Raw genomic sequence first — 18,119 nt, forward strand, 5'->3', positions numbered from 1 at the left:
ATGGTACCACCACATCCTCCGAGAGCAACTTCTCCCAACCATCCAAGAACAGTTTGGTGACGAACAATGCCTTTTCCAGCATGATGGAGCACCTTGCCATAAGGCAAAAGTGATAACTAAGTGGCTCGGGGAACAAAACATCGACATTTTGGGTCCATGGCCAGGAAACTCCCCAGACCTTAATCCCATTGAGAACTTGTGGTCAATCCTCAAGAGGCGGGTGGACAAACAAAAACCCACAAATTCTGACAAACTCCAAGCATTGATTATGCAAGAATGGGCTGCCATCTGTCAGGATGTGGCCCAGAAGTTAATTGACAGCATGCCAGGGCGGATTGCAGAGGTCTTGAAAAAGAAGGGTCGACTCTGCAAATATTGACTCTTTGCATAAACTTAATGTAATTGTCAATAAAAGCCTTTGATACTTCAGTATACCATAGTAACATCTGACAAAAATATCTAAAAACACTGAAGCAGCTAACTTTGTGAAGACCAATACTTGTGTCATTCTCAAAACTTTTGACCACGACTGTATACTGGGGAGAGGGAGGGCACTTTCTCTTGACTCTGGCCATGTGGCGAATGTTAAGAGATTATGCAATTCTTGCTTTTCCGGCGTTTGCGAGTGTGCAGCTGTCCCCCTCTGCCGCTCATTTGGTGCGGTCCGCCCACCCCCGTGGAGCTGTACTTGTGGAGGAGCTCCTGGCTGCTAAGGTACCTCAGCTGCACGGGCCTGGGGATGGGCTCTCCCAGGAAGTAGCCCTCGTCCTCTGACTCAGATGATGAAGAGCAGGTGGAGCACCACTCGTCCTCATCATCGTAGTCGTCCCATGAGTAGGGCCCGGCGAGGCGGCGGTGGGCACCCGGGTTCTGCAGGGTGAGGTCAGATGTGGTGCGAGGGCACTGCCTGAATGGCTCCGGCCCCCTGTACCTCCCCCCTGCGCCCCCAAACGGGTCCCTGGCGCCCCGGGGAGGGGGGAACTGGTCATAGTCCTCTCTGACTCTCAGCTTGGGCCTCTCCTGGGGTCTCTCCCTGCGCTCTGCGGCCAGGTGCAGGGCGTTCTCCGAGCGGGAGCGTCTGGAGCGACGTGAGCGGTGGTGGTGGTGTCTACGGCGCTGAGGGGTGTCTTCAGGGGCAGCCATGCCCGGGCCCTCTCCTCGTCTCTGGGTGCGCTCGCTGATGGGCGGGAGGCGTGCAGCATTGGCGCTGCTCACCAGGCTGACCCTGTCCTCCTCCTGGTAGGTGAAGCCGGGGGGCAAGCGGCCCATCCCCATGCCCAGGCCTGGGGGCTCACAGTACTGCAGAGGGTACTGCACCTGCACCGGGGGCTCCAGCTCCATGTAGGGCTGGCCTGAGGTCAGGCTGCGCAGAGACTCAGAACTGTGGAACTGGACAGAGGAGTTGAGGGTGCCCATGTTGCTCTTCTCTGACACGTTCATGCCAGAGTCTTTGCTCAGGTCGGGCATGGAGAAACGAGACAGGTGCTTCTGGCGTTTCCCTCCTCCGTCTGCTGACGTTCCTTCAGAGAGAGAACAGAGGGGTTAGTCAGTGGTCAACTTTATCAGTTGTCCTTATTATTATCATTAGGGGTGTGCTGACATGGCCATACTCGTATTCGTAATCGTATCCATAAGTTGACAGTTGATAGTCGGATCGGATGATACTCGTGATCGGAAAAACTGAAGTGTTTTAATATGCCTAAATAGATGTTGGCAAAATACCTCCTTGCACGTTCTCACTGCAAAAAAGCTGCAGATTAGGAGCAGTGCGCAGAGGGGTGGGTGTGTATGCGTATGTGTCCTCAACTTGCAGTGGGCAGCCAAGTTTGCTGTCAGAATGCGCATTAGCGTTGTATATTTTTTCCCTAATCTTGCCCCACTTGTTAGATATTATGCACATTGATAGCTTGATAGCAAACATCCTCACCATGTGATTTATCATAGTAGCAGGCAGCAGCAATCTAAATGATCAGACCGAAAACATGCGAGGAAAAGTGATCGGGTGAAACTATGAAGCGAGTGGATGGAGAGATACAGCTTCACTCTATCCAATCAGAGCACCAGAATCAACGTACAGCCCGCCCTTCACTTTACAGACAGGAAAACTAACCAGTTGAGTTATTTAGAGCACTCACATGAATTACATTTACGTCATTTAGCAGACGCTCTTATCCAGAGCGACTTACAGTTAGTGCATACATTATTCTTTTTTTAATTTTTCATACTGGCCCCCCGTGGGAAACGAACCCACAACCCTGGCGTTGCAAACGCCATGCTCTACCAACTGAGCTACCTCCCTGCCGGCCATTCCCTCCCCTACCCTGGACGACGCTGGGCCAATTGTGCGCCACCCCATTGGTCTCCCGGTTGCGGCCGGCTACAGCAGAGCCTGGATGAATGACTCAAAGAGAGTACCGTATGGTTTAGAAACTCTGACTGACTGACATGAGAAAGATGCTTGCTGGCATCTTTTTTTTCTCCTGATCATGGATAATGACAAAAAATATCCCGAAAATAACCTTTGATATAATAGACATTACACTCTTATGTGAACAATACTTTTTTAGTTAGCCCCAGATGGGTTGCAGTATTCAGTGAGAAATAAAATGTCCTGAGCAGTAAAATATATTGCTTCAAATATAATCATATTAATTAATCTTCACATGATGGTGAATTTTGAATGAGTTACCTGTAGCGTTGGACAGGGTGAGTGACTCCATGGAACCCCTGGGTGTCTGCTCTAGGGGAGTGAGCTGCTCTGTGAAGCTAAGTGCACTGATGGGATTCCTGCTGCGCCCCATCTGGGGAGGCCCCACCTCCTTGTCCCTGTCCCTCTGGTTCTCCCTCTGGAACACATGCAGACTGACTGAGCGCTTGTCAGAGAAGCCATTGTGGGGTGAGGAGCTGTGGGGTACGTCAATGCTTTGCTGGGGTTTCAGTTTGGGGGGGTAGTAGTTGACTGGGCCCTTGTGGAACCAGTTCTCATTCATGGAGTGGCCCTTCAGGGCTGAGATGGGCGGCCTCTTGGGGACACCCGTCTCCTTGGACCTGGGGTCTGGTTGGCCGCCCTGCCCGGGGGAGGTGGAGTTATATGCAGTCCTGACGTTGCATTGGCTGAGCAGCTGGAGTGGAGTGGGTGTTGCTGTGTGGTCTGATCGGCCCTCGTAGGGGTACGTGTCGCCCCCCTGTCCCTGGCTCTGCCATGCGGGCGGCTCACGGGTCAGACTGGGCGTCTGGCTGGACAGACTCAGCAGGTCCATCTGTAAGGAGAGAGGATCCACCTCGCTCGAAAACCGCCCCGCCTGACCCCCGTTCTTCCCAGCCTTGGAGCTGCGGCGGGGCTCTCGAGTGGAGCGTGCGCTCTGGAAGGCGGAGTCTGAGGAGTCTGACCCGTTAGGCTCCTCCCCAAGGTTGCAGGAGCGTGAGCAGAAGATTTGTCCCTGTTTGGGCAGGAAGGGGCGACCTAGGAGGGAGCACTTACAGCGGGCACAGCAGAAACAGCCCTCTGTGGCATGCCAGTGCTGCCCGTCATACGTCATCTGGCCCTGGTCAATGCCTGCGGGAGAGAGGGGAAAGACTTGTTAGCATATAAGCCAAAATGTCCATGAAAAGGTCCCAATACATTTTACTATTTTGCTCTGTAATGCTCAGAGCCAATGCCTGCAACAGAAAACCATCAAGACTAATCATTGTAGAAACACTGTAGGTGGGGAATGTGAAAGAGAAAGTGCTATAAGCAGCTTGGCAAATTGAGGCTAATCAAATACAAAACATGAGCTAAATATTCTAGAGGGAGAACTCATATCTGAATTAAAAGATAAAGATATCGTCCCTAAACTGGATTTTTTAAAAGTTAAAACTGCAGTAGGAAATTATAAGTAAACTTGAGTGAAGAAGCGCCCTGGGGCTACGACACTTAGTGGAGTTTAGGGGTAAACCCATTATGTACCATGCCTGGCACTGTATAAACACATTAGATTTTAAGTATGTTTGGAATTGCCGGGGAGAATGGTCCAAGGCTAATGGCTGCCATCTGGTTTCAATATGTTTTTTGATGGTTTCAATTTATAATCAGTTTTACTCAAATACTTTCTTTATCCTGTATAACAAATAATTACAGAGCTGCATGTCTGTCTGCTGAGGGCCATGCCAGATCACAGCTGGGGATCATGTTGAGGGATAAGCCAGCAGCTCTCTGGACTGAGAGGAACACACAGAGGTTGCACTGGGCCAACTGGTGATACGGCGCTGGGTTTACCCTCCAAAATAAACACAGAGTTGTCCTGCTCAGAACGGGTTTGGTTAACCTACAGAAAATGATCTTATGAAAATGTATGAAACAAGTATCTACTGAATACATTTGAAATTGAATTGATTTCACCCACTGATCTTTTTCCCCTTTTGAGAAAACAGTCTTAAGTTCACATAGTCTGTATTAAAGGACAATAAGGTATCTGCATGCTAGTGTTGCATTAAAACCTACCCACGGTTACTCTCAGCTAAAAGCAGGTCATATCTGCACCTTTGCATATTTCTCCCTGAAATGTTTCTCCAAGCTAAATCCAGGTCATTCCTCTGTTCCCTTAACATTACAGAAATCATGCAGCTGAAAAAGCGTCCCATTCGTCTAGCTTTGCGTATTAAATCCAATCAAATTTTATTTGCCACATGCGCCGAATACAACAGGTGTAGGTAGACCTTACAGTGAAATGCTTACTTACAAGCCCTTAACCAACAACGCAGTTTTAAGAAAAATTAAGTAAAAAATAGATAAGTAAAAAATAAAAATAGCAAATAATGAAAGAGCAGCAGTAAAATAAAATAACAGTAGGGAGGCTATATACAGGGGGTACCGGTACAGAGTCAATGTGCGGGGGCACCGGTTAGTCGAGGTAATATGTACATGTGGGTAGAGTTAAAGTGACTATGCATAGATAATAAACAGATAATGCCAGTGCTCTAGTGCTCAGGAGTAGGGCTCATGTGTTGGATATAGGGCCTTGTGTTGGCTCTGATGGATGGGGCGGGTGCGTGGCATACCGATGTGTTCCCCACAGGAGTCACAGTACTCTGCATATAGGGACTCGAAACAGCTGCAGCAGTAGGGACGGCCCTCCTTCATAATGTAGCGCTGGCCGCCCAGCACCGTCTCACACTCGAAACAGCAGAAGTGCTTCATGTGCCAGTGCCTGCCCTCTGCCTCCGTGCACTCGTCCGCAAAGATAATCTACAGACGGAGAGAGGGAAGAGGGATGGGGAAGGTATCATTTATCATGCTGCTTTTCCTCTGAGGCAAGGCCCTGCTCACCCAATTACAGAGAATGACAGGACAAAGACTTCAAGGCCTCGCTGCCTGCTACTGCAGCCCTCTCCCTCTCCCTCCCTCATACTGACAGACACTGTCCTACTGTATTACACCATCCACTCTGTCTCACAGTCCACTCTTTGGGATCATGTGTATGGAGATCTAATTGAAAACAATGCTTAATTATTCCCATATTATAGCAGTATATTTCAAGAAAACGCCATATAGGCCTCTTCTGTTTATCCATCACTAAATCATCTATTGTGTTTTGCATGGAAGTTAGTGTCATAGTATTCAATATAATATTTGCCGGGAAGGCCTATAAACGGTTGAGTATCAGAGAGGATTGTGACTGTGTGTGTGTACTGCATGTGTGTGTGTTTGTGTGCCTGTGGGTGTGGGTGTGTTTAGCGGGGTCTGCTCGCACCTCGTCGCAGGCGGAGCAGCGTGGTTTGAGTCTCTCTGCATGGTGCCGACCACAGTAGATCTTCCCTTCCTGGTAGAAGTAGATGAGGTCCACCAGCAGCTCATCACACATGCTGCACACGAAGCAGCCAGGGTGCCAACACACGGCGTGGCCCGCCCGCGACGCAAACACTGCAATGTCACCTCCGTTTATTTGCCCCCCACACTGAGAGATGGAGAGAGACATGGTGGAGGGGAGAGATGGGGGAGGAGAAAGAGACATGGTGGAGGAGAGAGATGGGGGAGGAGAAAGAGACATGGTGGAGGAGAGACATGGGGGAGGAGAAAGATACATGGTGGAGGAGAGAGATGGGGGAGGAGAAAGCGACATGAGGGAGGAGAGACATGGGGGAGGAGAAAGATACATGGTGGAGGAGAGAGATGGGGAGGAGAGAGACATGGGGGGAGAGACATGGGGGAGGAGAAAGAGACATGGGGGAGGGGAGAGATGGGGAGGAGAAAGCGACATGTGGGAGGAGAAAGAGACATGGTGGAGGTGAGAGATGGGGAGAAGAAAGAGACATGGGGGAGGAGAGACATGGGGGAGGAGAGACATGGGGGAGGAGAGACATGGGGGAGGAGAAAGAGACATGGGGAGGAGAGAGATGGGGAGGAGAAAGAGACATGGGGAGGAGAGAGATGGGGAGGAGAAAGAGACATGGGGAGGAGAGAGATGGGGAGGAGAAAGAGACATGGGGAGGAGAAAGAGGATAGGCAGGGGAGAAGAAAGGTACAGGGAGTGGGAATGAGTGGGTGGAGACAGTGAGAGATGGTAGGGAGGGGAGAAAGGAGGGGGAGGGAGTGAAGGAGACAGCGTGACAAAGAGAGGAAGGTCAGGGAGTGCAGCAGAGATTTAGAGGGGTGGGAAAGAGAGGGAGATGAGAAAGTTACAATCAGGTTATCTAACTGGCACACAGCCCTGCTACGCATAGAGATCAGTCGGGGGAGGGGATTCAATCAATACACACTCTTAAAATAATCTGCTCCCCCACACACACACACAGTTCTGTGTATGTCTGTGATATGGTTGTCTGCTTAGCAAGAAACACAGCGAGTAAAACAGGGATACAAACAGGGCATGAACATAACAGAGCAGAACTGCCTCAGGTCTGTAAGGGAATGACTGGGAGCTGAGTGTGTTTCTGAATGAACACTTTCTAGTGCTTTCATTTATCTCATGTTATATTGGCTCCGTCTTAAAGATGTAGACTAAAGCAACATCAATATTTGTTTATCTAGGCTGTGATGAACCTTCAAGATATCTAATCTGGAATGTGCATTCCAAGGTATTACATAAGGTGAAGAGAGAGTTAGGATCAAAAACAGCACAGCATCAAGGAACCTATAAGCTATCAGTTTGTTAGTGTGACATCTGTTCTGGTCAAGCTACTGGGATATATGAGGAGAAAGACAGACAGACAGACACACACACACACAAACCCTAAAAAACACAAGACCCTCAAGTCTACCACAGTTGAAAGACAGGGTCATGACTTGAATGTGAGGCTCCATTATATGAGCTGCTTTTAAATGTCAGCTGAGCTCTTCACGTGGTGAATCACAATAAAAGCGAGAAATGTCACTGGGTACTTAAGATTCTCAGATTCTACCACAAAAGAGATGTGTATGTCCTTCGCCTTTATAGTATTTTCTTTGATAACCTGCTAAGGTTTTTTCTTTTCTTGTGAGAGATCCCTCATAGTGATGTGACTATACATGTATTTCTAGCATATCTCACCAACTATGGCCACCGATGTATAACGTCTACCAGTCTGTCCTGCCTCTGCCCTACTCATTATGCGAGTGCCTGTGTGTGCACCAGTCCCAGTCCCGCAGGAGTTACTGTACCTGCTCACAGATCACTCCGGTCATCGTCACGGGAAATGGTCTCACACTGCCGCGGCCCAGATTCTCCCGTTTCCGTTGGTTACTGAAGAGTTTGAGCTCACGCTTCTCCTCATCATCCAGAGTGTTACAGTAACGTACCTGGAAAACACATACAAATTGTTTAAATAAATGGCAGCAGAGACACACACAAACGCTCTAGTTTGTTATAATTTTAAGCTAGAGACACAAGTTACAATGTCGCAGTTACAAATGACCCCTTTCCAACCTCTGTGTGCCCGGGGGGCAGGGGGGAGAACGGTCTCACCTCATTGTCGTGGGGGGGCAGCTGATGAAGGAGCTGTTTGATGCGGTGCTTCTCTCCTGGGCTGTTTACATAGGGCACTTTGTCCTCAGGCAGGGAACTGTAGTACTGATGAACCTGACGGGAGAGAGACACGGGCTTGTCAGGCCACCACTACCACTAATACTAGTGACATGGTACAAAGATTGGCCCACAAGTAGCAAATTAACATTTAATGGAATCATGTAGGCTATTTGAGAAAGGAGAACATTCATATCTGCATTGTGACCTTAACCCTACCACAGGAACACACATACATGCAGTACACACACACATTTACAATCACTTTGATTTATGACCCTCCGATACAGACTTAATGGAATCTGGCCTTTTACTCCCTCCCAGCATGTTGACATGAGAATGCAACGCTTTACCCCTCACCCTTACACACACACACACACACACACACACACACACGTTACATGAATTAACCGTGTTTGTGACAGACAAAGGATTAATACTAATCACACTATTCTAATGACTGCGACATTCTTTACATTATGCCAGCCAACAATGAATGATACATTTTATATTTGAGATTCTTCAAACAGCCACCGTTTGCCTTGATGACAGCTTTGCACACTCTTGGCAAGGCAAAGGGTGGCTATTTGAAGAATCTCAAATATAAAATGTATTTGGATTTCTTGACATTTTCTGTATTGACTGACCTTCATGTCTTAAAGTAATGATGGACTGTCGTTTCTCTTTGCTTATTTAAGCTGTTCTTGCCATAATATGGACTTGGTCTTTTACCAAATAGGGCTATCTTCTACGTTGTCACAACACAACTGATTGGCTCAAACGCAATAAGAAGGAAAGCAATTCCACAAATTAACTTTTAAGAAGACACACCTGTTAATTGAAATGCATTCCAGGTGACTACCTCATGAAGCTGGTTGAGAGAATGCCAAGAGTGTGCAAAGCTGTCATCAAGGCAAAGGGTGGCTATTTGAAGAATCTCAAATATAAAATATATTTTGATTAGTTCAACACTTTTTTGGTTACTACATGATTCCATATGTGTTATTTCATAGTTTTGATGTCTTCCCTATTATTCTACAATGTAAAAATAAAGAAAAACCCTTGAATGAGTAGGCGTGTCCAAACTTTTGACTGGTCCAATATATATATATATATATATATATATATATATATATATATATATATACATATATACATATACACACACAGTTGAAGTCTGAAGTTTACATACACCTTAGCCAAATACATTTAAACTCAGTTTTTCAAAATTCCTGACATTTAATCCAAGTAAAAATGTCCTGTCTTAGGTCAGTTAGGATCACCACTTTATTTTAAGAATGTGAAATGTCAGAATAATGGTAGAAATAATGATTTATTTCAGCTTTTATTTCTTTCATCACATTCCCAGTGGGTCAGAAGTTTACATACACTCAATTATTATTTGGTAGCATTGCCTTTAAATTGTTTAACTTGGGTCAAACTTTTCGGGTAGCCTTCCACAAGCTTCCCACAATAAGTTGGGTGAATTTTGGCCCATTCCTCCTGACAGAGCTGGTGTAAATGAGTCAGGTTTGTAGGCCTCCTTGCTCGCACACACGTTTTCAGTTTTCTATTGGATTGAGGCTTTGTGATGGCCACTCCAATACCTTGACTTTGTTGTCCTTAAGCCATTTTGCCACAACTTTGGAAGTATGCTTGGGGTCATTGTCCATTTGGAAGACCCATTTGCGACCAAGCTTTAACTTCCTGACTGATGTCTTGAGATGTTGCTTCAATATATCCACATAATTTTCCTTCCTCATGATGCCATCTATTTTGTGATTTTGTTATGTAACTGCACATGGGGACAAAGATCGTACTTTTTGGAGAAATGTCCTCTGGTCTGATGAAACAAATATAGAACTGTTTGGCCATAATAACCATCGTTATGTTTGGAGGAAAAAGGGGAATGCTTGCAAGCCGAAGAACACCATCCCAACCGTGAAGCACGGGGGTGGCAGCATCATGCTGTGGGGGTGCTTTGCTGCAGGAGGGACTGGTGCACTTCACAAAATAGATGGCATCATGAGGAAGGAAAATGATGTGGATATATTGAAGCAACATCTCAAGACATCTGTCAGGAAGTTAAAGCTTGGTCGCAAATGGGTCTTCCAAATGGACAATGACCCCAAGCATCAAATCTGGGCGGCAGGTAGCTTAGTAGGTAAGAGCGTTATGCCAGTAACCGAAAGGTCGCTGGTTCTAATCCCCGAGCCGACTAGGTGAAAAATCTGTCGCTGTACCCTTAAGCAAGGCACTTAACCCTAATTGCTCATGTAAGTCGCTCTGGATAAGAGCGTCTGCTAAATGACTAAAATGTCAATGTAAATGATGTGAGACGACACACAACTAATCTTCTCCTTTCCCCCTTCTGATAACCAGGTGGCGAATCGCATCTCTGCATGTCTGGCAGACATATCAGTGTGGATGACGGATCACCACCTCAAGCTGAACCTCGGCAAGACGGAGCTGCTCTTCCTCCCGGGGAAGGACTGCCCGTTCCATGATCTCGCCATCACGGTTGACAACTCCGTTGTGTCCTCCTCCCAGAGTGCAAAAAGCCTTGGTGTGACCCTGGACAACACCCTGTCGTTCTCCGCTAACATCAAGGCGGTGACCCGATCCTGTTGGTTCATGCTCTACAACATTCGGAGAGTACGACCCTGCCTTACACAGGAAGCGGCACAGGTCCTAATCCAGGCACTTGTCATCTCCCGTCTGGATTACTGCAACTCGCTGTTGGCTGGGCTCCCTGTCTGTGCCATTAAACCCCTACAACTCATCCAGAATGCCGCAGCCCGTCTGGTGTTCAACCTTCCCAAGTTCTCTCACGTCACCCCGCTCCTCCGCACACTCCACTGGCTTCCAGTTGAAGCTCGCATCTGCTACAAGACCATGGTGCTTGCCTACGGAGCTGTGAGGGGAACGGCACCTCCGTACCTTCAGGCTCTGATCAGTCCCTACACCCAAACGAGGGCATTGCGTTCATCCACCTCTGGCCTGCTGGCCCCCCTACCTCTGCGGAAGCACAGTTCCCGCTCAGCCCAGTCAAAACTGTTCGCTGCTCTGGCACCCCAATGGTGGAACAAGCTCCCTCACGACGCCAGGACGGCGGAGTCACTCACCACCTTCCGGAGACATTTGAAACCCCACCTCTTTAAGGAATACCTGGGATAGGATAAAGTAATCCTTCTACCCCCGCCTTACCACCACCCCCCAAAAAAAAAAAAAAAAAACATATTGGAAAGTGGTTATTCCACTGGCTATAAGGTGAATGCACCAATTTGTAAGTCGCTCTGGATAAGAGCGTCTGCTAAATGACGTAAATGTAAATGTCGAAACTTAAACCCAAGCCCACTGCAACATGTTCTATGACAGCTGGAAATAGTCTGTGATTCTTGGAAATAAAACGAGGTGCATGTTTATTGTGGGTTATTCTAAAACTTTTATGCATGTCCAGGGTGAAATGTCCCCATTTTATAAGTTTGTTCTCCTTTAAGTGCAACTCAATTCCTCTGGTTGTGTTTTGGTTGGCTTGGCTCATGTCAGCAAAGGATAGGGAGTCAAAGAAGCAGCTCAGGGATCCTTGCATATTTCATGAAACACCAACTGTGGTCAAGCCCTGATAAATCACTGAACACACGTCCAACAACAACTACTGGCCGATACACTCCAGGCCCAACCCACACACTGTTGTATGGTAGAGATGTGGAGCAGGACACACACACACACTCCCCAGAGCCAGTTAGGACGAGCAGATTGGGATAATAATAGTAATCAGGGGCATGGAAACTACATGTACTCTGATTAAATCTGCTTTCTAATTGTACGGAGAATATATTACTTTTAAAGGGTAAATCAAATGACAGGGTTTTGGGGATTATTTTAGAAACCAACAGAACAGAGTCCCCCCCCACCCCCCCACAGCTGTTTTTCATCGCTGTTCACTGGCAAGACTGACAGCATATATAGGACACAATCAAAGACCAGTCCTGAAACAAGCAACAGTGAGTGTTTATTGGACATACCGCACTTTAAACTAAACATCATTACAACAGCCCATCACCCAGGGGCAAGAAGGAAGGACTAGTAAAGAACAAGAAGGCCTGCACACTGTTAAAGCGCCCAATTCACCGCTTTATTGACAACGTTTTCGATCCGAAACTGATCCTTCATCAGGTCAAGAAGGAAGGACTGCCATTCCAAAGTACAATGAATGGTAACATGCTGCCATTTCCTTCTACAAAAACATTAAATAGTAAAAGCTTTTTGATATCATTTCCTCTTGGATGAGCAAGCAGATTCTTCCCCATCTCTTGTGACACAAGGTAAAAGCAACAGGAGACAGACTGCGTGATCTGCCTTTCCAACAGCAGAGACACATCAGTAACAGCTGCTTAGTAACATATTTGGCCTGAACTTCCCTGTATCCTGGCAATGTCCTGACATTTTATTAGCTCTGACATCAAGGGAGAGCGTGTATATTGGCTGGACCTTCCTGAGGCCAGAACCAATAACTTCTCAGCACAGTAAAAGCAATGTTCAGAAAACTCATTCCCTATTCAATAAAACCCATTAAACTCTGAACCTGGTTTCAGAGCTAAATAAGAACATGATTCTTGTAGTTGAAATGCAGTCGAGATTCTTTCAGTTTCACATTACCAATACAATTGAGCTACATACATGAATCAAGGCATTCACATCATTGCAGAGCATGGGGGAAATCATGTCTAGTTATCCCGGAATGGCTCCCACAGTCTTTGTGGAAAATATGTTACAGAATGGTGACTTGACACCAGTTGAGACTGAATAGGATGCTCCTCCTGATGGAGCAGTGGGACTGGGTCCCTGAGGAGAAACCTAAACCTGGAGCTCAGATTCTACAGATTAACTGGTATTCACCATCTCTTTCTCTGTGACTGGGCAGGGCTGGGGTTGGGCATTGAAAAGTACCTCAATGGATAGCCTACCGCCACCGTGCAAGGTTAGAAAACATATTTCTATGACTCGACTGACTTGTATGTCAGGTTGGGAAAAGCTAAACCGTATACCTGGACACTCAATGTACATATGCAACCAGCAGTAAATCCTGCAAAATATAGCCTATTCCATTCCCTCAATGCAAAGCCACTCCTTTAACTGCAACACTCCCAGTCATATTGACCTACTGCTTTAGAAATCTATCAGTCAGTCTATCCTCTCCGGCTGGTGTTGAGCAGCTTTTAAAGGGGGGCTTAATTGACTGGAGGTCACATGTGACCCTTGGGGATGAAAAATGGTGGTGCTCAGCCTTGGGCAACTGAAATGGGGGACTAGTTAACAGAGTATTGACCCCCCGATTGCACACGCAATAAGGCTTCCTTTCAGTTCATCAAGAAAATGAAACTCACATCTATAGAGGTTTTATTGTCCAATAAGAAGCACACAGACACGCACACCTTTGGTACACAAGAGCCTTGTAAAGATGTTTTCTTGGATGCTCACAGGCCATGTAATATATTTCTGCATATCCCAGCTTAACAGAGTCAACAATGGGCTTGTGAAATCACGAGTAAACAGTTTGCAAGCAGAATTCATGAGATATTCATTCAACCACTGGCATCATATAATCCTTGTAAACCTATCGGCTTAATTGAACACCACACACGCAATATAAGATGGCGAGTAGAACTTTGATCCAACACAGAGGAGATAGAATAGTGAAAGCAAACCATACTCCTGTTTGAGTCCCCTGTGTGTGTGTGTGTGTGTGCATGTCTATCTATCATACCTGTTCAGGTTTGAGCCCCGGGGGCACCCATGCGTACTCCTCCAGTGCGCATCCTGAGTCGTCGTCTGAGGTGGAGTTCCTCTGGAAGTCGTACATCAGCTTAGTGATGGTCTTCTCCATCTCCAGAGGCATGGCTGTCACCACATGCTCCTCACGGCGGCACTTACAGTGGACACAGATCTTCCTACAGGGCACAGGGCAAAGCAGAAGTCAGTTATCAAAGCTTACAGTGGACACAGATCTTCCTACAGGGCACAGGGCAAAGCAGAAGTCAGTTATCAAAGCTTACAGTGGACACAGATCTTCCTACAGGGCACAGGGCAAAGCAGAAGTCAGTTATCAAAGCTTACAGTGGACACAGATCTTCCTACAGGGCACAGGGCAAAGCAGAAGTCAGTTATCAAAGCTTACAGTGGACACAGATCTTCCTACAGGGCACAGGGCAAAGCAGAAGTCAGTTATCAAAGCTTACAGTGGACACAGATCTTCCTACAGGGCACAGGGCAAAGCAGAAGTCAGTTATCAAAGCTTACAGTGGACACAGATCTTCCTACAGGGCACAGGGCAAAGCAGAAGTCAGTTATCAAAGCTTACAGTGGACACAGATATTCCTACAGGGCACAGGGCAAAGCAGAAGTCAGTTATCAAAGCTTACAGTGGACACAGATCTTCCTACAGGGCACAGGGCAAAGCAGAAGTCAGTTATCAAAGCTTACAGTGGACACAGATCTTCCTACAGGGCACAGGGCAAAGCAGAAGTCAGTTATCAAAGCTTACAGTGGACACAGATCTTTCTACAGGACACAGGGACAGCGAGCAGAGGTCAGTGATGAGATATCAAAGCTTACAATGAGTGGACACGTCTTTCTTCAGGATGAATAAAAGTGAGCAACCGTTATCCATAGTCAAAGCTTAGTGATATAAAACACTGTCAGCAACCAACCAGGACTTATGCCATCTTTGTTTTGAGGGTTTTCCATTGCAAAGTAACAAAGCATGTGAAATCTAATATCCATGGCAACAAAGCATGTGAAATCAAATATCCATGGCAATGAAGCACGTGAAATCTAAACTCCACACAGTTCAAGGGCCAGTGTTCACGTCTCACCGAGAGAGCAGGATCTCAGAGACATTTTAGCTCCCACAATCCTCTAGGTAACGCCAGTGAGGACATAATGACAAACAGGTTAGGGAAATGATTCGCCGAGCTACTGACAGTGATGGAAAGCAGTACTGTAAATACACATTTCTCCTCCTGTCTTTACAAGGTTAGCTTCAGGCAGTTTCAGATGCTCAGACAGGATAAAACTCTGTTCTCATTAATCAAGAACCATGCAACAGATTAACACACCCACACTAGGTATTTGTTTGTTCGCATTCAGAACAAGGATTGTAAATGTTTGTAAGAGTGTGGCACTTCCATTTTTATGTCCATTCCAATTTAGGTATAGTACATGTGACTAGTGCCTTCTTTCCCCCTCACCCTTAAAAACAGAATAAACTAAAGTTGTGAACTAGGCTACATACACTCTCACACACACACACACACACACACACACACAGTGAAACTCGTCTGTCCAGGCAGCAGACCCTGTAACCAGTGGACACAGGGGGAGGCCTGTAGGTCATATCCGCTAACTTCTGCTGCCCCTCAGGCAGCCAATCAAAAACAAATCAAAGTTTATTGGTCACGTACACAGTGGGTTTGGCAGATGTTATAGCGGGTGCAGCAAAATGCTTATGTTACTAGCTCCTAACAATGCAATAAAATATCAAACAAGTACACAAATAATCGCACAAAAAAAACTGAAAAAAATAATAAATAAAGAAATGTAACTAATCAAATTAACAAGCCAAATAGCACAGTAACAGTAATCAAAATGCAGTCTGTATATACGTATATAAACCAGATGTATTGACACAAGATATACTAAGAATGATATGTACAGCAGTAGATATAGAGTGAGTAATGTCAAGAATCCAGTATATAAATAAATATGCGGTGTGTATAAATGGTGTAACTAAAATAGTAAACATTAAAAAGAGCTATGTCAAGAATTATTTCTCGACATATTTAAATACACAATACAAAACACCATGGCAAAATGGATAGAATTGCAGGAAATTAGCTTCTGGAATATAAATATATATGTGTGAATGGTTTATAGCAGTGGTGGCCGGTGCCAATTTAGATGAGGGAGGACGATTCTTTTTAAATGAACATGGCCTTATTTCTATTACAGCACATTGGATGACTCATTCATATTCCATTCACCTAGCTCAATGTAACAACGATAGGTTTAGTCTACTACATGATACACACATTTTTCCTATACCCATCATGATGTTGCTACAACCTAGCATACGAATGAAAGTTTACAACGTAGGTGCACAGGTCGAGATACATTTTTTAGTAATCAATGTGACAGACAGTGACACATTCAATAACACCTTTTATATATTTTTTTATTTCACCTTTATTTAACCAGGTAAGCCAGTTGAGAACAAGTTCTCATTTACAACTGTGACCTGGCCAAGATAAAGTAAAGCAGTGCGATAAAAAACAACAACACAGAGTTACATATGGGGTAAAACAAAATATAAAGTCAAAAAAAAATACAACAGAAATATATATACAGTGTGTGCAAATGTAGCAAGTTATTGAGGTAAGGCAATAAATAGGCCATAGTGCAAAATAATTACAATTAGTATTAACACTGGAATGATAGATGTGCAAGAAATGATGTGCAAATAGAGATACTGGGGTGCAAATTAGCAAAATAAATAACAATATGGGGATGAGGTAGTTGGGTGGGCTAATTTCAGATGGGCTGTGTACAGGTGCAGTGATCGGTAAGGTGCTCTGACAACTGATGCTTAAAGTTAGTGAGGGAGATAAGAGTCTCCAGCTTCAGAGATTTTTGCAGTTCGTTCCAGTCATTGGCAGCAGAGAACTGGAAGGAATGGTGGCCAAAGGAGGTGTTGGCTTTGGGGATGACCAGTGAGATATACCTGCTGGAGCACATACTACGGGTGGGTGTTGCTATGGTGTCCAATGAGCTAAGATAAGGCGGGGATTTGCCTAGCAGTGATTTATAGATGGCCTGGAGCCAGTGGGTTTGGCAACGAATATGTAGTGAGGACCAGCCAACAAGAGCGTACAGGTCACAGTGGTGGGTAGTATATGGGGCTTTGGTGACAAAACGGATGGCACTGTGATAGACTACATCCAATTTGCTGAGTAGAGTATTGGAGGCTATTTTGTAAATGATATCGCCGAAGTCAAGGATCGGTAGGATAGTCCGTTTTACGAGGGCATGTTTGGCAGCATGAGTGAAGGAGGCTTTGTTGCGAAATAGGAAGCCGATTCTAGATTTAACTTTGGATTGGAGATGATTAATGTGAGTCTGGAAGGAGAGTTTACAGTCTAACCAGACACCTAGGTATTTGTAGTTGTCCACATACTCTAGGTCAGACCCATCGAGAGTAGTGATTCTAGTCGGGTGGGCGGGTGCCAGCAGCGTTCGATTGAAGAGCATGCATTTAGTTTTACTTGTGTTTAAGAGCAGTTGGAGGCTATGGAAGGAGTGTTGTATGGTGTTGAAGCTCATTTGGAGGTTTGTTAACACAGTGTCCAATGAAGGGCCAGATGTATACAAAATGGTGTCGTCTGCGTAGAGGTGGATCTAAGAGTCACCAGCAGCAAGAGCGACATCATTGATATACATAGAGAAAAGAGTCGGCCCAAGAATTGAACCCTGTGGCACCCACATAGAGACTGCCATAGGTCCAGACAACAGGCCCTCCGATTTGACACATTGAACTCTATCTGAGAAGTAGTTGGTTCCTTGTTGCAAACAGGACGCATGTTTTGGAATATTTTTATTTCTTCTTTTCACTCTGTCAATTAGGTTAGTATTGTGGAGTAACTACAATGTTGTTGATCCATCCTCAGTTTTCTCCTATCACAGCCATTAAAAACTCTGTAACTATTTTAAAGTCACCATTGGCCTTATGGTGAAATCCCTGAGAGGTTTCCTTCCTCTCCGGCAACTGAGTTAGGAAGGACGCCTGTATCTTTGTAGTGACTTGGAGTATTGCTACACCATCCAAAGTATAATTAATAACTTCACCATGCTCAAAGGGATATTCAATGTCAGATTTTTTTATTTGTACCCATCTACCAATAGGTGCCCTTTGCGAGGCAATGGAAAATCTCCCTGGTCTTTGTGGTTGAATCTGTGTTCACTGCTCGACTGAGGGACCTTACAGATAATTGTATGTGTGGGATGAGGTAGTCATTTAAAAAATCATGTTAAACACTATTATTGCACACAGAGTAGTCTATGCAACTTATTATGTGACATGTT

General features: G+C 45.6%; 1 protein-coding gene across 3 annotated transcripts in view; it reads right to left on the reverse strand.

Moving 5' to 3' along the window:
• Positions 1-467: 467 nt before the first annotated feature.
• Positions 468-18,119, reverse strand: part of LOC121574954 (prickle-like protein 2) — a 145,867-nt gene continuing 128,215 nt past the window's right edge. For all 3 annotated transcript variants that reach the window (XM_045223262.1, XM_045223263.1, XM_041887658.2), the window contains 7 exons: positions 13,750-13,933; positions 7,923-8,036; positions 7,619-7,756; positions 5,733-5,936; positions 5,041-5,227; positions 2,690-3,556; positions 468-1,520 (listed from right to left, as the gene is read on the reverse strand). In XM_045223262.1, coding sequence (XP_045079197.1) covers positions 586-1,520; positions 2,690-3,556; positions 5,041-5,227; positions 5,733-5,936; positions 7,619-7,756; positions 7,923-8,036; positions 13,750-13,933 — 2,629 coding nt within the window. In that variant the 3' untranslated portion in view covers positions 468-585. The remainder of the gene's footprint in view (positions 1,521-2,689; positions 3,557-5,040; positions 5,228-5,732; positions 5,937-7,618; positions 7,757-7,922; positions 8,037-13,749; positions 13,934-18,119) is intronic.

Source organism: Coregonus clupeaformis, chromosome 10, assembly GCF_020615455.1.
Source record: "Coregonus clupeaformis isolate EN_2021a chromosome 10, ASM2061545v1, whole genome shotgun sequence".
Lineage (NCBI taxonomy): Eukaryota > Metazoa > Chordata > Actinopteri > Salmoniformes > Salmonidae > Coregonus > Coregonus clupeaformis.